Raw genomic sequence first — 24,013 nt, 5'->3', positions numbered from 1 at the left:
TCTAGAGGACTAGTGGGCAATGGGCTCAGGGAAAGGATCGAGAGGGTTGAAAGAAGAGAGCAGGCTAAGAGCCTGGGGTCGCTGGGGGGAGAGCCCGCCTGGGACCCGGAGCTGTTGAAAGGCTAAGTGGCAAGTCCGAACATTCCGAGGGAAATGGGGCGAAATGAGAAAAATGGAAGATGAAAAGCCTCACTGCTTTTTTTCTGGATCACCGTTAAAACATAAAGGATAAAAGTTCAACTGGAAGACCAAAAACATTACATTCCCTCTTCTTCCTTTATACTGTAAGCATCTAGAGGGCAGGGACCTGGTTTACCCCCAGCTGGATGAATCCCCAAAGTCTAAGGTAGGGTGATGCCCTCCCAGGCAGATGAAGAAAAGGGAATGAGGAGGATTTGCTAAAGGCTTTGCTGTGGCTTTTCACAGGCAGAGAAGATTTGTAATGTAGCTCCTGGCCATAGAGCTTTTACACTCTTCCCCCAGGTTTCACTTGTGGAAATCAAAAGTGACAGATAGCAACCAATCAATCCCCATCAGTCAATGACATTATTGAGCACTTTTACATAGAGCACTGTCCTAAGCCCTTGGGAGGGTACAACACAGTTGGTAGATAACGATCGCCGCCCCGAAACGGTTTTCAGTCTGGTAGACACAGAAATATTTGAATGTTTTAAATCATTTTAAAGCTAGAAGACCTAATAATCAGAAAATATTGGTGATTAATTTCAGTCTAATGAATTATATTAAAACAAACCATCGGACTTCTAGACAGGTTTGACTTTTGAAGATATATTCAGGTGCCCTGCTAATGTTATGTGATGAGGATATTTTTCCTAATTATTTCTGTAATCTGCAGAACTGCTTATCTTGTTCCTCTTTTGGCGGGGTAGAAGGGGAAGGAGGCATTTACATACCTATATGTACTTTTCCCTCACTTATAAGGTGTGCCTATGCTCCTGAAAGCTATCTAAGCCCGTTATTTTAAAAAGTGAATTTATCAGTGATCGTTTGGGCACTTGAGAGCCATTCGTTTTGGATTAACTTTAAATTCATCAGCGTTCTAATCCGGGCTGTTTATTTAGCGGCTTAAGAAGTGGAAATGAAAAATGACGCCGTCCTCGACTACTACCCAAGAACAGCGGCGCCTCCCTACGTGAAATCACATTTCACGTTCAGCACCCGCAGTAGCAACCACGCGACTTCAGTCAGAACCGGGGACCGGGTTGACGCTATTCAATTTGCATGCAGGTGGTGAACTTCTGAAGCTGTATTAAGGATGAGCCAGGGTGGATTAATTTCCCGTCTTTGATACTCATTAACTCTAGCTTCAGAAAAAAAATACAAGGAGACGACACAATTACCCTCAGAGCATCACCAGAGAGTAGCAGCAGATCAAGAAGGGCCAGCCACCCCACCCCCGCGACGACGGGGTGAGAAAGCGAGGGACTCAGGAGAGACACCGTGGCCGCTGAGTTTCGTTAAGGCCCCGGCGCCGGGCGGACGTGCGGCTGAGGGTCTCACCTTAGGGTCCGGTAAAGCGCCCTTCTATTTCCCAGATTCTCTCGGCTCTCAAACGATCCACCACCAAACCAAGCCTGCTATTACCTGACAGGTCGATAATATTTTGCCACTGCCTCTGAAAGGAGGTATGGTCGGCCTCATCACTTATCATTCTCTCTTCGGGCTCTGAGCCTTTGATCTATCTGACTCTTGAAAACACGGCACTGTCAGCGCTATTTATTGAGAGCCTACCCAGTGTGAAGCGCTATGCTTAGCACTTGAAAGCAGGACACGCATCTCCTGCCCTTCAGGAGCTTACAGTTGATGGCACCACAGGAAGAACCATTTTTTAAAAAGGTCCATACCTCAGCCTCCTTCGGCATTAATCAGTTCCGTAGATCTGTTCAGCTGCATTTGTACCCACTCTCCCGCTCCTCCGATTCTTTTAGAGTTGCCCATTTTTGTTGGCTGGCCTTCCCCATTAGACTATAAACTTCCCAGGGGCAGGCCCCATCCCGAATACTCGTACAGCAGGTTCTCAAGCTCCTCTCGCCGTGCTCTGCATCCTGCGGGTGCTCCATCACTGCTGCCGACTCCGATCTGGGGAGGACCCACTGCTCCTGGGTCTCGGGCCCGGAGGCCCGAGGAGCACCACCGATGAGCGCTTACCTCAGGATCTTCGAAGATCTCGGGGTCTCTGTGCATGGTCTGAGGGAAAAGGGCCAGCCAGTCTCCTTTCCGAAGGTTGAAATCCCTGCCATCCTCCAGCTGGAGAGTGAAATCTTCCTGGATGATCCGAAAGTTGGTGGACGCCGAGTTTAACCGAAAACTCTCCAAGATGAGGCTATCTGTGGCGGGAAGAGATGAAAAGCAGCGTGGAGAACGCATTTGAAATAATGAGGAGGGTGAACAGGTAAATCTAGTCACAGATGCCGGCCACCAATGGGTGCTCGCATACCCTCACCCCAAGTGGAGGGGCTAGCAGGGGCAGTGCGGGGAGTTGTGCACATGAACCTCTAGGCACAATTCTTGCTAAGAGTTCGGGAAAATCTACCAGGGTGTAGGCCCTGGTAAGACTTAGACAGAAATTATTATTATTGGCAAAAATAACAACATGAATCATATTAACAAGGACAGTAATCACACCACTTATTAAGAAATTACTGTGTACTAAAGGCTGGGGTAGATAGAAGGTAATCAGATGGGACACCAGCCTCCACCCCACTCACGGCTCCCAGGCTAAGAGGAAGGGAGAGCAGGTATCTCGTCCCCATCGGACAGATGGAGGAAACCGAGGCCCAGAGAGGTTAAGTCACTTGCTGAAGGTGACCCAGCAGGCCAACGGGAGAACCGTGATTGAATATCGAACCTTCTGATTCTTGGGTAGCGCACTCTTTTCACTACCCCGCACTCCTTGAAGGAAGCAAAAGAGTGATGAGGGTTGAATGATTTCTCCACGTCCATACGTCCGGGAGGGAGAAAGAGGAGACCGCCCAAAGCCCGCCCACAACTGCAGCTCGCACCATCAGCCTCCAAAAGATCCAGAAGCCGGCCTGAAGCCGGTCAGATTTCAAGCCAACCTTTGGGCTGGGAACAGTGTGATGAAAAGAAGCAGCGTGGCTTAGTGGATAGATCATGAGCCTGGGAGGCAGAAGGGCCTGGGTTCTAATACCGGATCTGCCGTAAGTCTGCTGTGTGACCTGGGGCAAGTCACTTAATATCTCTGGGCCTGAGTCACCTCATCTGTAAAATGAGGATTAAGACCATAAGCCCCTTGTGGGACAGGGACTGTGTCCAACCCGATTAACATTTATCTACCCCAGTGCTTAGAAGAGTGCTTGGCACAAAGTAAGCACTGAACAAGTACCCTTATTATTATTATTATTATAGGATTGATAGTTCTGAAAACTCTTAGCCACACCAAGCTCAGCCCCTAGGTCTCTATGTCGGCAGCGGGGATGACAGGGGATTCAGCATCTGCCTGGCCGTTGACAGATTTTCGGGTTTCAGGGGCAAAACGTCTTCCCGCCAAACCAGGAGAGAATAATCAGACCCCACTGCATCCTGGAAGGCTCGAGAATCCAAACGTCCTTGCTCTCCCAATGGCCTTCACCTTTTGCTCCTAGCACGACAGATTTTATGGCTAATTTCCGGCAATTTATCCTGGCAGTTTGAGGAGGGATTCCTTTGGGAATAATATGCATAATTTGCATAAATCATTCTGATAGCATGCACATCAGCATGTAGCTCCTGTCTATGGCTGCATCTTTCACTTTGTAATCAAAACTGACTCTCTCTCCACCGGCGTGTATGGCCGCCTTAATGGGGGGCCTAGCTCTTCCTAACCACCGGGGTGAAAAATCCCCAATAACCAGAGTTTCCTCGTCAAACGTTAACAAACAGCCGGGATGTTGACGGCGTGCACTAAAAAAGCGAAATCACACCAAGCCCCCTTCTCTCCCGGGCTCCGGGAGAGGTCTGTTCCCCACCCCTTCACCGTCCCTCTTCCCCGCCCCTAGGTTGGCTTATTAAAAGGCAGACGCTCCTCGCCAGTCCTATGTCAGCCATAGGCAGCCCACGCCACCCGATTTCACTAAAAATTTAAACTGGCGCGTGCACGCCAGGCGGGCGACAGAACTGGGGATGTGTTCTCACAGGAGGCCTTTCCTTAAGCGAGACTCTGTCTGAAGAAATGAGGCTGCGGTCTGGCCCCCCCGAGGCCAGGGCCGTGATTCGACGCGACGTCCATATTGTGAGCCCGGGCAGAGTCCCTCGGACTGCCTTCGTTACTCTAATCAGGCAGAGTCAATTCGGCTGGGTGGTGACGGGGCCGGGAAAGGGTTTGGGTCCCCAGAACGTGGCCGCGTCCGCAGATAGCCACGAGGCATGTGACACGATAGATTCCAACCGGCAGGGCGCCGGCATCGGAACCCCCGCGTGGCACCGAGGCACGGCTCGGCCGCCCCCGAAGAGCCACTTGAGGAAACCCCATCCTAGCCTGCAGTCGGAAAACGGTAGCTGACATTCGGGTCGGCACCGCTCGTCGAGGAAATCTACCGAGGAAGGGAAAGGAAAGCAAAATCATTCAAGCCGGGCGGCTGCTGCGAAATGGCAGGTTCGCACTCAGCGATCCCAGCAACACGGTCCCCTCCGATTGGCCGACGGGCTCCTGGGCAGCGTGACAGCCTGGGCCCGCTGCAGTATCACAAATGACAATTGGGCAAGCATATCTTAGGCAGAAGTTAATCACAATAATGGAGCACAGAGTGTGGCTTCGCGGTCAGATCGTAAATGACAAATCTGTTTTACCTTCCAGGACCAGTTACGTGCGGAAGGCGGGCTTGGCTCCCGGTCTGAGCGATCATGCCGATAATCATTAGATGACAAAAGTAACGAGTCGCGTTACGAGCAACAAAGGAGACGGCGGACTAACATGAAGAAAGAGGCCCTCGCTCCTCCACCGGCCCCCGGGACAAACGAGGGGGCCGCCCGCGGGCCCGGGCCGACGACGGCAGGCCGACCCAGCGCAGTTGTCGGAGTTCGGCGGACACCAGCCGGGGCCCCCCGTCGGGCCAGCTGGGGCGCGGTGGAGGCCTCCCCTCGGCATCGCGAGGAGCCGTAAATCATCCGGCACGGTAGAGCAACATCTGTTTCTGTGCGAGTGCCGAACAAACAAGCCAATTTAAAGCCTACCGGGGGACAACCGAGCGGCGAATGAACGCCACCCCCCTTTTCTTCCCCTTCCGGCCCTCGCGCCACACCCAACGTCTCCCCGCACGCTCCCAGGGGAGAAGCCGGGCCGCTCTCCGACTAGGTGTTGTCAGAGAGACCTTGCGCTTCGCCTCTGCCGAAAGAGGCGGCTCATAGTATCGTTATTCTTAGCATCCTCCTACTTCTATCTTCATTGCTCTTATACCCCAGCTAGCACTCCGTTCCCAATTCACTCTCATTTTTTTTTAAACTGTTTCAATATACTTATAAATATTCAGTCTTTAAACCTAATTTGCTATACTTAGTTCACATGCCTTCAAGCATTTGTCTTCCAATTTCCACTGAATAAATGCGTACTAATGAGAAATAGAGCAAGCTGCTGAGGCAAAGCTGGGGAACTGGAGCCTGGCCTGCCACCAGCTTGTGATAGGCAGGCAAATTGAGTTAAAATGAAAAGTCTTGTCAGCTGAAATACAACATGGTAGCCAAACAGCAAGCTGTCAATCATCCAGCCAAAACAAGGGACCGCAGGTAATAAAAGGTCACGGGCCATCATTAGTGCATTTGGCTTCCCCGGGCCGGTTCATTTTAATTAAACATGATTTCTATCTGCAAATGTTTTATAAAACTTATTGCCCATAATGGATTGCTAATTTATACTCACATTTAGCAGGTAATAAGGAAGTGTAATTATTAAGAGGGGTAGTGTGGAAAATAGCTATCAGGTATGCAAATATTTTTGGTGACAATTGACACCGAGGACTGCCGGGCTCCCACAGTCGTGGTAACGACCGGAATGAGGACGTTTAGGTCTTCACGCAGAACAAAGAGAGGCTGACCTGGCGGCACCAGCTAAGGAACCGCGCCAATCCCAGAAGCCCTCGAGCCTCTCCACCGCCCGGAGTCCGGGCGTCACCGAGACGGGAGTCCTCGTCCAGTTCAGAATTGCACTTTACTTCCCCTTTCTGGCCACGCGGTGATTTTTCCGGGCGGCGCTCTCTCCCACCCTGAGTCGCGGGGGTGTCACGAGGCAAGAATGAGTGCCAAAGTACCCACCTGCCAAAAACTGTGAGGGGAAGGACATGCCATTGACATGGGAACTGAGCCTCACCCTCGCTCGCTCTCCCACTCTCGGATTTTCCCCTTTGGCTGTAAAAACCGAAGGGCCATTCGCATGTATCATTGACTGTACTAAAGTGCTGCTGCAACTCAAAATGATCATTAATGTATGTTCCTGGGAGAACTCGGTGACCTCCTAATTTCTGCAGAGGAAAAGGCGGGAAAGCAACTGGAGGACTCCGGGGGAAGCAGAAAAATGCAGCTCGGTACTTGGCACCGGGATTCCGCTGGGAAGTTGGTGAAAGAGGAGGCAACTGGGGCACCGAGGTGGCCAGGCAGGGAAAGGTCAATTCCATCGACGTTCTTTCTGATTGACCTGGGAGATGAAGGTTCCTACACCATTAGAATTGTGGCTTGAAAGAGAAAAGCTTCCTCTTCAGGTCACTGTTCACACGTGGGACTTCAAAAAACTCGCCAAACAATAATACGATTCCTAAGGTGTTTTTTTTTCCTCTTTGGACCCAGAGTGGGATAGAGAATATTTAGATTCCTACCATTTGTGGAGACTGTTTCTGAACATTCATAAATAAGATGTTCACAAAACAGAATGCTAATTTCTCTTTGCACCCCTCCCAGTTCATTGGGAACGTTAAACTAAAAGAAGCCTCAGCAAACAACTCACTTCTAAGTAGACTCTGGCTCATTTTTTCAAAAGTTGGATGTTTTCATGAAGGTTTTTCTGGTAAAATTTTCAGGCACAGTATTTCTGAGAACTTAAAATGCACTCATTCGACCCTCTCGTGACAATTAGTTGCTGCGGGTTTAAAAGGCTCCCATATTGTGGCCTTGTACACATATATAACCTCTGACATCAAATGACAGTGAGGTGAGCTGGGTACCTGTGTGGATTTCCTGTGCGAATGAGCCCCAGAGTCACCAACCTGGGCTTAAGTGCATCACCACTAAAGAGTATCCCTTTTGGACACGGTCTTCTACGGTAACTCCAGAACAGGAAAGCGATTTGGGTCTACGAAAGGGTTACCAATTTCTTGACCTTAGTCATGCTCTCGTCCCGTAATGATCAGGTAGGTGCTAACGCCGTAATACCACCCTCTCCCCCTTCCTAGCTTCCAGGTTCTCCAACTGGTGAAAACGGCAGCGTGCTGTTAAACCGTGATGATTTTCAGTCGTAATTAGAGGAGTTGATTAAGAAATCACAGAATCCCACGTGCTGTCCGTTTCTTTAGAGGTTTAAAAAATGATGGAAGAAACACCACATATACACAACTGACCCCACGGAACTCATTTCACTGGTACATCTTGTCTACCCTGATTGGTGGTTTGTTTCAATATCCATGTTGATCTAGGAAAATCCAGATGGTTTGGCTGCCTCGCCATTTGGAGATACTTCTCTTCTCTTTCTCTCTTTCTCTTTCTCTGTCTCTCTCACACACGCACACACACACACATACACACACAACTACCCCCCCCCACTCTTCCTTAAGATGGAAACAGGGGAGAGAGGTAAATGTGGAAATCTTCGGCTATGAACATCAGAAGCTGTATGAGAAGCCCCAAACTTCTGGAACTATTCATTTCTTTTGGCTTAAAAGAGGGCTCAATTGTTTGACCTTGGAGTCCAATGAAGAGCCCATCTGTTTTATCAGGCTTCTGTTTGATTGACATAGGAACAGAGTGATGCTGAGAGGGGTGGTGAGAACTTGGTTGGTGAGTGCCAGACATTAAGTAAATTTTTCCCATTTTACATGTGCCCAGATGCTCAGGTGATAGATTTAATAAATGAAAACATATGCTCTTGGGTGAAATACATTTGGGAACCCACGCAAAACTATCTAGAAATCACTTAGCTCATCACCCTTGCTAGAAACCTTTTCCGCCTACAGCAAAACCTAAAACAGATCTCACCAGTAACAGTACATCCCTAAAGGAGGAAAAATATATGTATATATATATTCTTTCTTCTGCCTATCTGCAAATTAGTGCAGTGTCTGTCCCGCCCACTAGACTAGAAGCTCTTCAAGGGCAAGAAACTCTCTCAAATACACAGGTCAGGGTGTGGCACACAATTAACGCTCAATAAATACTACTGACTGATTGATCCATCAAGTGGCCAGGATTTTACCTACTTTCATCAAAGTGCCTAAACTGGCCCTGGGAGACTTCCATGAAAGAAAAAAAATTAACTGCCACTTGTACCGTACTGATCAGAAGTACTGGCGACTTTCCTCCCTCGGCCAAAGCAATAGAAAATTTATCACAAAATTAGGTGCCTAAAGTGGAGAGGAGATTGACCTTCTATTGACCAACATAACAATAGGAGCAAAAGCAGGAGCAGTATAGTAATGACATAGAGAAGCAGCGTGGCTCAGTGGAAAGAGCACGGGCTTAGGAGTCAGAGGTCACGGGTTCGAATCCCAGCTCCCCACTTGTCAGCTGTGTGACCTTGGGCAAGTCACTTAACTTCTCTGTGCCTCAGTTACCTCATCTGGAAAATGGGGATTAAGACTGTGAGCCTCACGTGGGACAACCTGATTACCCTGTATCTCCCCCAGCGCTTAGAACAGTGCTCTGCACATAGTAAGCGCTTAACAAATACCAACATTATTATTATCCAACACCTTTGTGCTGAGCGCTGTACTAAGCACTAGAGTGAATACATATTAATTGACATTCAGAGTGTGGTCCCTATAAATCAATCCTATTCATTAAGCATTTGCTGTGTGCAGAGCACTGTACTAAGTGCTTGGAAGAGTATAATACAACAGAGTTGGTAGACACATTCCCTGCCCACGAGTCCTCTAGAGCCAAACAATCCCCTTCTCCTCAGCTCCCCCTCACTTCCACGCCACCTCGACTCGCTATCTTTGCCCTCCCTCCCACCCCACAGCACTTTTGTATATATGTATATATCTATTATTCTATTTATTTATATTGATGCCTGGTTACTTGTTTTGATTAGTATATATCTATAATTCGATTTATTTATACTGATGCCTGGCTACTTGTTTTGATGTCTGTCTCCCCGCTTCTAGACTGTAAGCCTGGTGTGGACAGGGATTGTCTCTCTTTATTGCTGAACTGTACTTTCCAAGTGCTTAGGAAGAGAAGCGGCGTGGCGCAGTGGAAAGAGCACGGGCTTGGGAGTCAGAGGTCATGGGTTCGAAGCCAGGCTCTGCCACTTGTCAGCTGTGTGACCGGGGGCGAGTCACTTCACTTCTCGGTGCCTCAGTTACCTCATCTGTAAAATGGGGATTAAGACTGTGAGCCCCACGTGGGACAACCTGATTCCCTTGTGTCTACCCCAGCGCTTAGAACAGTGCTCGGCACATAGTAAGCGCTTAACAAATACCAACATTATTATTATTATTACTTAGCTTCTCTGTGCCTCAGTTCCCTCATCTGTAAAACGGGGATTAAGACTGGGGGCCTCACATGGGACAACCTGATTCCCCTGTATCTACCCCAGCACTTAGAACAGTGCTCTGCACATAGTAAGCGCTTAACAAATACCAACATTATTATTATTATTAGTAGTACAGGGCTCTGCACACAGTAAGCGCTCAATAAATACGACTGACTGAATGAATGAATCCTTTTATCATTTCAACCTTTCTACACAGACCAGTGCTGTATTTGCCATTTAACAAAAACAAGAACAACAACAACAACAAAAAACCCCAACCCCCCCCAAATTAAAAAAATCCCAAGACACTTGATTAAGTAAGATCTCCTCGCCTGTGGAAGAGCCAGAATTTCTCTGTTGCAGAAGCAATCATTTTAGGTAGAATTATTGTTGTTGGAAGGAAATGCGTGGCTACATTGCAATAACAGTTCAACATTTCCAGCCTGACACATAGTAAGTGCTTAACAAATACCATAATAATAATAATAATAATAATAATAATAACTGCAGGCAACTCCAAGAAGTCTGGAGAGTAAAATGCATCACCCATTGAGGGAGTGCTTATCGTCTTCACACTGTAACATACACGTATTAATTCTGATGACCTAAATTAAGACTTCGGACTTTGGCTAGAATTTATTTCAAGAGTTATTCCCAATAGTCGCAGAGGTTTAGGGATCGTGACTACCTACTCTACTGTACTACGTTCTCCCCGGTGCTTTGTACAGTGCACCGCACACAGTAAACACTCAATAAATACCACTGATGGATTAATTTTGTTTCTCATCCTGCAAAAGGCATGAGGAACGTAGTCAATCGGTAACATTCACAGAGTTGGAAGACACATGTAACTAACAGCCTGCAAGAAGTTTAGGGCCTAATCGGGGAGACAGACACAAAATGAATTTCAAATGGGAGGAAAAAGAGAGTGGGAAGGTGGGTGTGATCTTAACATTTTAGGCCTGAAGAGATAGGCACATCAATTACGTTGTAAACACAAATTGATTTTCTTAAAAATTTTCCTTTTAATCCCGAAAAATACCTATCTTGACGATGCAGCGCAGAACTGGTTGAAATGCATTATCACTCCAGCAGATGCTCAGAATCAAACAACTTAATAGGCATAAACTTTTTTCAAATAATTGCAAAGCTTTGATTGAGCCTTTTGCATACCTTGCATAGTTAATTACCTAGGCCTTAATGTTTACATGCGAGGAGAGTATCTACAGCTATAAACTACCTAATTTATAATTGATGTAAATGGGTGTTATTATGTCAATTAAGCAGCTGTGTCCTCCACCTTCCCGTAAACAGAGACGAGTGATGAACGGACTTTGCCGAGTGGTTCCTTCTTTTCTTCAGAACAGATAAAAATAAATTACCTAGGTAGACCAGGTTGTCCAATTGTTCTCTGGTGAGGTAGATGAAGCTGCCCGGCCTGTTCGCCTGACCTGTTGACTGCAGCAAATGGTCAATTTCGTCACGCACCACTGCCAGGGCTTCTGGGTGCCGCAGAAGATAATACAGGGCCCAGAATGAAGCTGGAATTGTGTTTCCCACAGAGGCCCACAGAAAGCCAAAATGATGTGCTGGGAGAAAATAAGTGAAAAGGAAGATTAATAGCGTTTATTACACTGATTAGATTTGCAGTGTGCTAATTAAAAGATGTTAGGACACAGACCCAGCCAAGGATCAGTGAATGCTAATGAGGACCAATAGGCTTCTGAAGTCTAATTTTCTGCTTAATGAGAATAGTTTAAAATGTAATGTCGGGGGGTGGGGGGGAGGGGAGGGAGAGGATAAGGGGAGTAAATGCAGCTCAGTTATAATCTTTCTCATTATCACCATTAAGTATCTTGTTTTACCACCTCAGCAAAAAAAAAATCAATTATCATAGAGGGTTGTTTCGGAGTAAAACATTTTATCATTAGTCAATTAGAAAGAGCATAAAACATTTCAAGGTCGCCATTTTGCCTTTTTATTTCAAAGGTCTCTAGTAAATTATTTGATTTTAGACAAGTAATCACTCACATACTTCCTACCTGCTTTGCTATAATCCTGGAGCAACTTGTATTTCTCCAAGAACTCTCTTCTAAATTGTATAATCTCAGCAAGTGGTTGCCTCTTGACCATGAGCTCAGGCGTAAACTGTCGTATAAGGAACTCGCGATTCTTCTTGGTGGAGCCTAGCAACTCGATCGGTATGTTTGCTGCTAACTTCGGAAAGTTGGCATCGAACTTTGCAAATGTTTCTCTTATTTCATTAATAACTTTGTGGCCATCTGCAGTAGGATACTTTCCATAAAAGGTTGTAAACGTGGCTTCAAATATTACAGCGTGGCAGAACGTGTACATTTGTTCTGTTTCCCAATCTGCCATTCTGGAAAACTTCTCCTTAAATATACACTGAAGACTGTGCATCACCTGGCTTACCAGTTTGTCCAAAGGTTTGCCCTGGAGGTAACGGAAAGACTCGTGGATGTCTTTGCTGAGGTTCGGTATGGTGTACAAGGACTGGTAGTTAAAGATTTTTTGGCCCAGGTGGTTTGCAAACCCTTTGAAGTCAAAATGCTTGCTGGTTCTGGTGATCGTGGGAAACTGGAATGGGTCCAGGATGAATGTAATGTATTTTCCTGAAGGCAGAGAAGAGAACAGAAAAAAGGATTCCTGGGACAATACTGAATTTGAAAGCCATATTGGACCAGTAGAAAACAATACTTGGGCATGAATTCCGAAACGTTACTTAAGCATGTTGAGTTCACTTAACCCAAGAAAAGACAGGAACTGGATATTTTTACGCAATTCATTCAGCATTGTAATAACTAGTCTCAAAATCTTTATTGGAAAGAGAAAGTGAGGTGAAGGTGGAATTTCTGAACGTTGAAAAAAAGAGCGAAGGTGGTGTTTTTTTTAATAATGTTCCTATTGACAAAAGTGATTCCATTATAGAAAATATCCGTTTTATTTTTTTATTTTTTACTTCTGTCCTGTTCTGGTCACATTACTGCACTAGACTTTATTTACTTCATTTGTTTCACCGTTCACTAGGGCCCGGTTACCGCATGGAAACATTTCTCCTCCTTGCTTGTCTCCTCGCCCAGTTTCCTGACTCTTCACTCTCATCTACAAACAGCACGTATCGAGAGCTGGAAGATAGAACAATACAACTGGCTTGGGATGGCAAGAGCACTCTACTATCTTACCTTCTTCAGTATTTAATGAGAAGAGACAGTGCTTAACAACTGAAGGCAAAATCAGAGAGAGAAAATGGAGATTACATGTGGCTGACAGATGACTTGAAGATGCAGAGGAAGCTCAAGGCAAGAGGGTCTCTCTGGCACCCTCCTAACCTTCCCTCCGGTTCTTGGGGATGGAGTCGGGGGTTGGGGATGGCCTAGTTGGGCCAAACCATCAGAAGCGCTGCCCCGTATCCCGTCCCCAGTGATTTACTATCATTGAATTTAGGGGAGCAATGTGGCCTAGCGGAAAGGCACGGGCCTAGAATCAATCAATCAATCCTATTTATTGAGTGCTTATTATGCGCAAAGCACTATTTTAAGCGCTTGGGATAGTACGACACAAGAGAATTAGCAGATACGTTCCCTGCCCATAATGAGCATACGGTCTAGAGGGGGAGACAGACATTCATATGAATAAATGAGTAATTAATAATAAATAATTTAAAGACATGTATATAAGTGCTGTGGGGTTGGGAGTGGAGTGAAGATCAAGTGTCAAATATCAAATCTAATCATGACTCTGCTGTGTGACCTCGAGCAAACTGGCTCCTTGGTGCCTCCGTTTCCTCAACTGTAAAACGGGGATTCAATACCTGTTCTCCTTCCTATTTAGACTGTGAGCCCAATGTGGGTCACGGACTGTGTCCAAACTGATTAATCTGCATCTGCCCCAGCGCTAGGAAAAGTCCAGGGAAAACATGGAAGAGGCAGACCGGCAGCTAAAGGGTAGAAACCATAACGACGATAACAGAAGAAATGTCGGCAAGGCTATGGATTATGTCAGAAGACAGGACGTTCTGGAGAAAATATATCCATAGAGTGGCTATGAACTGGGAATGACTCGATGGCATTTGAGTCAGCGCTTAGAACAGTGCTTGATACATAAAAAAGCACTTAAGAAATACCATAAAAAATCAAATGGCATTTATCGAGGGCTTACTCTTTGCAGAGCACTGCATTAAGCACTTGCGAGAGAACGGCAGAGTAGGTAGACGTGATCCCCGCCCTCAAGGGATCATCTGGCAAGATCAAAGATTCTCCTCCCATGTTATATTTTCGGTATGGGACGCGAATGATCAAATACTCTCAGCACTGCTAGAACACTACACATTTCGATTAGAAGGCGAGGGCGGGCCGAGGAAATGCTCTCCAAACCACGCGTGTCTTGGGACACAGCACACCGTAGGGTCGGTTGTGCGGCTGTCAGTAGCGTCGGGTACATTCTCCAGGCCGAGTTTTCCTTAATGCTGGTTCTACAGAGATGGTGCCCCACCTCAGAGAAGAACTGGGGGTGTCAAGAGAAAATTATTACCCCCATTCCAGTACACTCGATGGGAAATGGAGTCATAAGAAACTAATTAACATGCTTGCTGACTTTTCAAGGGGAATTTGGAGTTACTCATCCCTGCGCTTATGACAGGATGGTGGTGCTTTCTTCTCTCCAAGCCCTAGTCTGGGGGTCACTTCGAGGGTCGCCTCTTCGGAAGAGCCCCCAAACCGTCCTCAGAACAGCGGGGTTGTCTAGAAAGTCCTAAAACTATAAACTAGTATGGCACTTATTTTTCCAAAGGGTTCAGGCATCAGTTTTCTCATTTTAGTCTCAGACCAGGACTTATCTTCAGTTAAAAGATTTAAGCGAGGACCAGGGAGGGTGAGTGACTCACCCAAGGTCACCCAGCAGGTCAAGGGTCGATTTGGGACTAGAACCCGGATCTCCTGACTCACAAATGAACACCTTTTCTTCTTAGACCATGCTGCCTCTTATGCACCCATTATCCGACATCTCATTTTCTCTCCTTTTCAGTGGAATCCATTTTCCTAGGAAGGAGATAATTAGCCATGGCTGGTGTGAACCCTCTTCTGAATCTCTGGGTACTGACCTTAACTTTCTGAGGGCTGCCTTAAAGCGGACCCAGTAGGTTTCAATTTTCTGGTGTACCCTCTCCTAGGGACGCGTTTTAAAATGAACCACATTTCACATCACTATTTCTATACCGAGCCCAGATGATATGCCTTAATGGGAATTTGAAAAGCTGAGTAACTGCCAACGAATTTGAAAAAAAAAAAAAACCAACCCAAAAAACTGTTTGGTTTGTTCAAAGGTGAAGTGGGAAAAAAAATCAGCACGGGGGCCCTCTCCCCGGTGGGAATGCAATGGAGGAGGGGGGAGGGGAGGAAAGTAGGGCTGCGGCTTTCAGGGATGGGCTACCAGCCTTTCATGCCTCACAGCTGCTGGGAGGCCTGACAGGTTCCAAGTGGAGCTCTTTGAAGCCTGCCTGCCATAAGGGCTTAGTACAGTGTTCTGCATAAATCGGGCACTCCATAATTAACACTGATTGATCAATCTCTCACGTCTCTGCATCGATTCGGAGAGAAACAGGGCACCCAAACAGGTCAGTTACTATTTTCTTCAAATGAGAGTTTTATCGTGTCAATTTCATTTCATAATACAGTAGACGAGTGTCTTTTAAACTTCACACATTATTTTAGGGCTGGCACACATTTTTATAATTTATTTTTCCTCTCCCTTTCTTCATGGACTCCACAATTCTGGCTGCACCCCAAAGTCAGTCTCTCTTTCTCTCTCTCTCCCCCAAACCCAATCTCCACCCTCTCCACCTCAAGACATTTAATCTTTGTCGCCATCTTTCCGACTGAGATCTGGACTAAATTTTCTTTTGAGGTGCCTGGTTTTGATTGACTTTTTTTCTTACAAGTAGGTTTTAGAGTGCTAATAACCCTGGAGATGTTAGCTGGCTCTCCAACTTTGAATCTGCAGTGTAAACAATTTAAGTTAAGTTTTTTTTAATTAATATTAATTTAAACCATCTGTCCACCATCTGCTAATTTGAGATGCAAAATATGAGTTTCTTTGTGATCTTTAATCAGACATTTAGCAAACACACATACATTCATAAAATGAATTTCAATTTCCTCCTAACAAAGAAAGCTCACGAGAAAAAGTTGTTCTGAAGGGCACAAATGGCTGATAGATGCTTGAAAGAGGTTTCGTGAAGACAAAGAAAATATCGGACGCAACATTCTCTCAAGTCCTTCAGACAGATCACTTGGCAGGGACTGTATCTCTTGCTCTGTTATCGACAGAGATAAGGATGTTGTCGGCACTCACTGAAGAATAAATACTATTCCTTGGAGAGTTTTTGGATATATCTGGTTAAAATACTATTGGGCAAAAATGGCATCCATCTCTCCCACCATGAAACTCTGGGCCACTGACTCATCTGAAATGTGTAATATTGACAAGCGCTGACCAGTAGGGCCGAAGATTCGACTGTACTGGCTATCTATACTTCTTTTTTCATCAAGAACCACCAGAGAGTAGATTTCCCACTATTCCCTACTATCCCACTAGCCTTGCCTCTTGATGTCAATCAAGGAAGACCGTATAACATGCTTCCCTCAAATTCTATGGAAAATGAACTCCAGGCCAGATGAATAACGTGCCGGGGCCAAACATTCATTATCAGAAATCCCTTTAAGGACTCAGAGTTGGGATGTGACTATTGGTGGAGCTTCTAAAAAAACAATCTCTAACAATAAGCTCTAAAGCACTCAATAGCAATACTTTCCAAGTGCCTCCATGTCACAAAACAAGAAATTAAAACACAGTAATAACAACAATAATAATAATAGCTGTATTCGTTAACTGTTTAATTCTCCATTCCTAAATTCCATTAGTTTTAAATTAAGAATGAAAATTTGGTTGATTCTTTCATCACTTGCTAAACAGTGATGCTCCAAGAAAACTTTTTATTCATTTTATTCTTCCTGAAATCAGATGGAATTCAGATTTACAGGAAATTGCAAATTTTTAAATAACCTATATTGGGTTTTTTTCTTTTAAATTTTGCAAATCTCCTTTACAGATCTATCCAACTTCCAATGCCTCTTTTGGAATTGAAAACAGCTAGGAGAAGTCAATTTATGGAGCTGAGGGTTTCCTCAGCCTGCAGTCAGACTCTTACAGAGCAGGATTCAAACCTAGGACCATATATATATACATACATATTTTTCTGAATGAATCACAAGCATTTCTGTAAATTATTCTGCATCTGTCTCCCCTGCCATACTGTCTACTTCTGGAAGGCAGGGATCAGACGCATAGGTGCCCATTCCACTGGGGCGAGTGTGGGTGATCGCCCCTTAGCTTTTTAAGCTTAGACACTGACTTGCTCATCTGAGGTCTCTGCAAAGATCCGAGTATCTCATCAGAGCCTATATGACCCAAACGAGTGCCTTTTTCTAGCCTACTGACTTTTTTAAATCCTGACCCTCCCCTTCCCCTCATCTCACCTAAAATTCCTGCCACGTCTCTGCTCCAGAGCTCAAATGGAAAAGTTGGCATCTCTGACCATGTCTTCTAACTCTAACGTAGTCTCCAAAATGCTTAGCAGAGTCCTCTGCGCACAGTAAGTGCTCAGTAAGTATCATTAATGGATTATTTGATCATTTAAGCCCAAACCCACGACCTCAAAGTCAAACACATTTTCATCAGTGCCATTCCAGAGGTAGCAAGTTGCTGCCTCATCTCATATTTAGAGATTGCCACACTGATACTTCTAGCAGTGGGCTAAATATGGCCCACAGTGTGAGAGTGAAGACATCAGTTTCCTAAAGCATTTGAATTCTAGCCTATCTGTAGGAATTTCCTGTGATAGACTATTTACCCACATCAACAGAAACCGGACCCAAAGTTTCGGGTTCTGATGATAAATCCATACCCATGTTCTCTAGAAGATAATTCGAGGAGAGGAGGTATTAATCATTATAGCATTTATTTAGCATGTATTATATGCCCAGAACTTTTCCCATCTCACATGAGGCTCAGAGTCTAAGACCTCACAATTTAAGGGTATATAACTAAAAAAATGCTCCTTTACTATGTCTATGGCTCTAGTTTTACTACTTCTAGTCCCAGAAATGGCTAGGCTAATCCAGTACGTAGAATGCTGAGAACAGAAGACCAGTGTGACAAATTGGAAAATGTCAACTGTGAATTCAATAGAGGAATTCTTAAGGGATGAGTTCCCCTGAAGAAACCAGAATTTGGATGAGAGTTATGAAATTATGCTAATGGATCACCCTAGAATTCTCAAAATGTTCCCGATCAAAGGCAATTCACGCTTTATAGTGGCTTTCCAAATTTGTTTTTACTAGGAACTAAATGGCGGAAGCACTCCGGCAAAACTCATCTTTATTCAAAATGCAACTTTTAACCCACTGTTCTGTACATTTGATAGAAACCTGTGCACTCAAAAGAAGCCTTAGTGTGCTCGGAACCAGTGACGAGGAGTACACGTGATTTTTTGAATGAGACTGGTGACTCACATGTTCTGCTCCCTATTATCCCAATATTTACTAATAGACAAAAATTTGGGAACCAATGAAAATGTTGACTGTACTTCGAGATTCAAGTTTTTTTCATTTCATTTCTTTTTTTTAAAGGTAAGCGATTACTGTGTGCTGGAAACTGCACTAAGCGCTGGGGTAGAAGCAAGATAATCAGGTTGGACACAGTTCATGTCCCCCTTGGGGTTCACAGTGTTAACCTCCATTTTACAGATGAGGTAATTGAGGCACAGAGAAGTAAAGTGACTTACCAAGGTCACAGCGGACCAAGAGCCAGGATTGGAACCCAGGTCCTCTGATCCTCAGTCCCATGGTTTTTCCTCTAGGGCGTACTGCTTCCAAGTTCTTAATTTAGTTTAATCTAACCCATTTTTTATTCTTATAGAGCCAGAAAGGTTGGTTGGGGGGCCACTACAATAGAGGGACAACTTATTTTCTCTCTTTCGAAGACGATCGCATTTACGTAATCATGCTCTTATTAGGGAGATTTCCCTGAACTGTTGACAATGATGTACAGCAGTGCTTCTCCGGTGTGACGTTTGGGGAAAACGATTCTGCTGCACCACCACACAAAACCAATTAGAGAACTATTTTCTGCGACAGGTCAGGAATTTACATTGTTTCTCGTGGAAAGATGTGCCTTTTAATTTCTTGATTAAGATGACATCCACGTCCCTTGTGACTTTTGGGCATGACAATCATTTGCTCATCACCAGCAGAATCGCATTACCGGTATGGGTCAGAGCCAGCGACTCAACCGCATCGGTCCCCATTTTCCAAATGAACTACTTTGAGAACCGATCATTAGAACAATATACATCGATGATGGTGATGATGATAATAATAATAATTGTGGAATTTACAAAGCATTTACTATGTGCTGGGGTAGATTCAAGATAACCAGGTCAGATCCAATCCCTGCCCCAAATGGGGCTCACGCTCTAAAGGGGAGGGAGAACAGTTATTGAATCCCTATTGTTCAGATGAGGAAATTGAAACATGGAGAAGTAATAATAATAATAATGATAGGAATAATAATTGTGGTGTTTGTTAAAGGCTCACTATGTGCCAGGCGCTGTACTAAACGCTGGGGTGGATATAAACAAATCGGTTGACTTTCCAAGGTTACCCAGCAGGCAAGTGGCAAGGCTGGGATTCGAACCCAGGTCTTTGCTCTTTCCGCTAGGCTGGCTGCATCAGTAGACTCTACCGACGGCACACGAATTCTCATAATGGGGAGAGGAAAGGCTGGTAAGAAGACATATCTACAAGGCAGGATGATCTCTTGCCATACGCAGAGAAAGTCTTCTTTGCCCACTATTCAAACAGCAGAAGATTCCAGTGTGGCGTGGCTTAGTGGAAAGAGCACAAGCTTGGAGTCAGAGGATGTGGGTTCTAATCCCGCCTCCGCCACCTGTAAGCTGTGTGACTTTGGACAAGCCATTTAAGTTCTCTGTGGTTCAGTTACATCGTCTGTAAAACGGGAATTTAGACCGTGAGCCTCACGTGGGACAACCTGCTTACCTTGTATCTACCCCAACGCTTAGAACAGTGCTTGGCACACAGTAAGTGCTTAAGAAATATCATTATTATTGTTATTATTAGCAACTGATGTGAGAGTGAGGCCAATATATTCTTTTATAAAGAGGTAAGCTTAGAAGGGTTGAGAATTTCTCATTTGATTCAGGATCCCGACCACGTTGAGCTTCAGAAAAATGAACTAAATTACATTAGAAAAGACTTGGAAAAGGCTCTAAGATGGAAGCATCTCTGCCTCTATACTGCAGGGACAAGTGGGATGAACCAGTGTTTGGGGCATCTTTAATTCAGTTGCAGTGAAATGGGTTAAGGAAGAAACCTAGAGGTTCCTACTGAGTTTCCTTTCACTAATGATTCCAATATAGAAATGCCTTTTTCAAAGAGCAGGAATTTCCTCATTGCCAGGGCTCTCACAGTCTCAGATAAAAAACGACTGAGATTTAACCAGATAAAAATGGGACAAAAGCAGAGGAGAAAAATATGCTTTAAACCCAAAATCTTTGGCTGGAGAATTAAAACAGAGTATAAAAATGCACAATCCAGAATCAGATTGCAGAGAGATAACGCAATTTGATATCCTGATACAACCCGTAGAAAAAATCTGATTTTTGGAACAAATGAAGAAATTTAATCTTCAAAGATTAAATAAGGGTTTAAAAGCAAAGATAAGAAAAGATTGTTTCCTGTTTTCCCTTAGTTTTCCAAGAATCCTCCCTCTGGGCCAGATTTGTGATCAGTGGTCTGGCCAAGTTCTTCATTTCCATCATTATCATTAGAAGCAGCGGCGGCAACAATTGGAACAGAGGCTGTTGAGATGAAGTCCTTTTGGGAATAACTGAAGAAACTGCCCAAAATGACCTTTCCTCCCTAGAAACCTCCATCATTTTTTTTCTTAAACTGTGAGCTCCCTTGGAGAGAAGGAACCGGGTCCAATCTGATCATCTTGTACCTCTAAACCGCCATTCAGCTTGTAGTAAGTGATTAACAAATAGCGTGATTGCAGAAGGAATGGTAAGAAATCCTTTCATTGGACTTGTATTAGGGCAAAGAAAGTCTTGCCAATAATACTGGCTAGTTCATGGTGAGTCAACTTTTCCCACAACAGGAGGGTTCAATGGGAAAGTTACAAATGCATTTTAATCAATCAGTCAATCGATGGTAGGTACTGAGCACTTACTATGTGTGGAGCACAGTATGAAGCACTTGAACACTGGACTAAGCATTAAAAAATGTACTAAGCACTTGTACTAAGCACTGTACTAAGCATTTAAGGTTTACCACTGAGTTGGTAAACCAGATCCTTGCCCAAATGGAGCTTACAGTTTAGAGGGGGAGACAGACATTAAAATAGATTATTGTCAATAAGGGAAATAGTAGAGTAAACAAATATGTACTGAAGTACTCTGGGACTGGGATGAGTTTTAAAGTGCTTAATTCTTTATCGAGTTTTGACCAGTTACGTTTGGGAAGCCTACAGATTATTTTCATGGCTGATTACCACTGAAAGTGCCTCCCTATAAAATCTGCAGAGCACTGCCTTCAGTCTACAAAGGCCTAAATGATGTAGGCGCCATGTACATCACCCTTCACTTTCTTGCCTGAGTCAGTTTCTGCAAAGTTTTCTGGAAGTTTCTAGCACGAGAAGACTACTGGGAGCCTGAAGAATTCAGGGTTCTGATCCTGACAAAACTGATGGATCACATGACACGCCCTTCAACCGCCTTGCCAAGCTACCAAAGTAAAGGGGGGCAAGAAGGGGACATATTTTATTTGTCTTTTTATGCTCTTTTTTCCACTCCTAACTTTGAGGCATTGTTTTCTTGGAGATTTCTTTACCCATTGCCAGAATAATATTTGCCACTGAGAAAGAGCCTTAAGTCTAGGGTTGACCACAGCTTGGTCTAGGTGACAGCTATCATGCATCATGCATTTTATTCCCACCTTCACCTGTTGGAATGGCAGGATGTCATTTTAAAATCTAAAAATTTATCATCTTATTAAGGAGCAGGGAGAATAAATTAAGTATCTAAAGTAGGTGGAGGCAGAGTGGCTTAGTAGAAAGACCTATGTGCTCATCCCAACCCTGCTAATGGTCTGCATTGTGACCTCGTGCAAGTCCCTTAACCTCTTTGTGCCTCTGCTTTCTCAGCTGCAAAGTGGGATTAAGAGCTGCTCTCACTCTAAAATTGTGAGCCAGGGACTGTCTCTGATCTGATTATTTTGGACTTACCCCGGCTCTTGGCTTAGTGACTGGCACATAGGTTTTCATGCCATCGCTATTATTAATAATCAGGATGATAAAGTTAAAAAAATCGATCGGTCAAGAACAGATGTATCAATCTGGGACGGCCATCAACTGTCCAGTTCAGCTGTGGACGAGACAAGCACTTGGGTATATATGTCCATATTTATTATTCTATTTATTTTATTAATGATGTATATATCTAAAATTCTATTAATTGATATTGATGCTATTGATGCCTGTCTACTTGTTTTGCTTTGTTCTGTTGTCCGTCTCCCTCCTTCTAGAGTGTGAGCCCGCTGCTGGGTACGGATTGTCTCTATTTGTTGCCGAAGTGTACTCTCCAAGTGCTTAGTACAGTGCTCTGCACACACTAAGCGCTTAATAAATACGATTGAATGAATGAATTGGCACGGCCGCTTTCACTCAGGAGTACGCTGGAGGGGAGAAAGCCAAACCCAAACTGAACCAAGGTTAGGGTAGGTAGGGTGAGGGGGTACAGATCAGTGTTCCGGTTGAGGGTCTGACCTGATTAACCTGCATCTACTCCAGAGCTTAGAATAGCGCTTGACACATAGTAAGCGCTTAACACACCATAACCATTATTTAATTATTAAGGGCCCAGCTGGGGCCCCTCTGTTTGACAGCAAGTGGTTACGGCTGGTGGCCTGTGACCCTTTGATCTGAGCAGATCTGATTTTCGGGAACTGACACTACAAATGAACTAATTTCCATTTTGAAAACCTTCGGGGATTGGAACTCGTTGACCATTTTGATTTAGGCATTAGATTTCACAGACTCGCTGCTACAAATTCACATCGAGTAAAAATTTTCCACAGGAAAAGGCTCTCCACCACCTGGCCCCCCTTTACCTCTCTTCACCTGCTCTTTGCCAAGTCAACCTTCTAGCTGTGCCTTGCTCTTGACCAGCCCACCTCCATCCCCTTGCCTGTTCCCCCAGCTCAGTGCACCCTCCCTCCCCACATGACCTGGTCTAACCTTGGCGGTATATGCCCAAGGCAGTGTGTGTAAATGTCATGTATAACGCTTGATTTCCATGGAAGAGAATAAAAACGAATGATGCAAAAATAAAACAAACATAATAGAGCAGGACAAGGGCATTATTGAAAGGGCTTCTTACCGACAAAGAGGACAGTGAAAACATCGCCATGAATTTTCTGCTGAGCTTTTAAGAAGTGATAGGGATCATTCTTGAATTGCAAGGCTCTCCCAAGGAAAGGAATCCAACTAGGCACGAGGGGAGGTTCTTTCGGTCTCCTGTTTAAAAGATCAGGGAGAAAAGTAAACTTTGGAATGACAAATACTTCACGAGTTGAGTGAGGGTCCAGGCCAGTCTTGGAACAAGGGGATGGACCAAATGGACTGGAGATTACTTCCTCCTTTCTGATCCTCAGGTTGTCTTCACCACGGGCGACGGGGAGTGTTGCGGAAATGAGCGTGGACGGGAGGCGAGGGCTGGTGTTTTGGCATTTTTGACATTCATAGCCCCACAGCTGCCACATCAGCACCTGGGGGACAATTATACAACTATGCACTCACTCCCACCCTTGGCAACATTAGAGTGTAAGCTCCTGGTGGGCAGGGCATGTACCACTCCTCGTTCTGCAATCCCCAAGTCTTTGTATGGTGCACTGAACTGCACGGACACTCCATAAACACTAGCCTTATTTCAGTTCACATCAGTTTACGTACTATTTAAGCATTTACTCATCCACAAATCCATTTTTCTTTTCCTTTCTTCTATCTGTAATTTATTTTGTGTCTATTTCCCCTACTAGACCGAAAGCCACTTGAGGGAAGGACTAGTGTCACACTAACTCTATTGTCCTCTCCCAAGTGCTTAGTTTGGTGCTCTGCCCACAGGAGAAATTCAGTAAATATTATTGACTGGTGACTTTTCCTTAACTT

At 44.8% G+C, this 24,013-nt stretch overlaps 1 protein-coding gene across 1 annotated transcript in view; it reads right to left on the bottom strand.

Moving 5' to 3' along the window:
- Positions 1 to 24,013, bottom strand: part of LOC100081634 (cytochrome P450 7B1) — a 151,233-nt gene that overhangs the window by 9,179 nt on the left and 118,041 nt on the right. Inside the window, exons 2-5 of the mRNA XM_029068605.2 lie at positions 23,226 to 23,362; positions 11,737 to 12,327; positions 11,077 to 11,283; positions 2,170 to 2,348 (exon numbers count right to left, since the gene is read on the bottom strand). Coding sequence (XP_028924438.1) covers positions 2,170 to 2,348; positions 11,077 to 11,283; positions 11,737 to 12,327; positions 23,226 to 23,362 — 1,114 coding nt within the window. The remainder of the gene's footprint in view (positions 1 to 2,169; positions 2,349 to 11,076; positions 11,284 to 11,736; positions 12,328 to 23,225; positions 23,363 to 24,013) is intronic.

The sequence above is a fragment of the Ornithorhynchus anatinus genome, chromosome 7, assembly GCF_004115215.2.
Source record: "Ornithorhynchus anatinus isolate Pmale09 chromosome 7, mOrnAna1.pri.v4, whole genome shotgun sequence".
Lineage (NCBI taxonomy): Eukaryota > Metazoa > Chordata > Mammalia > Monotremata > Ornithorhynchidae > Ornithorhynchus > Ornithorhynchus anatinus.
This window is presented reverse-complemented; position numbering and strand designations above follow the sequence as displayed.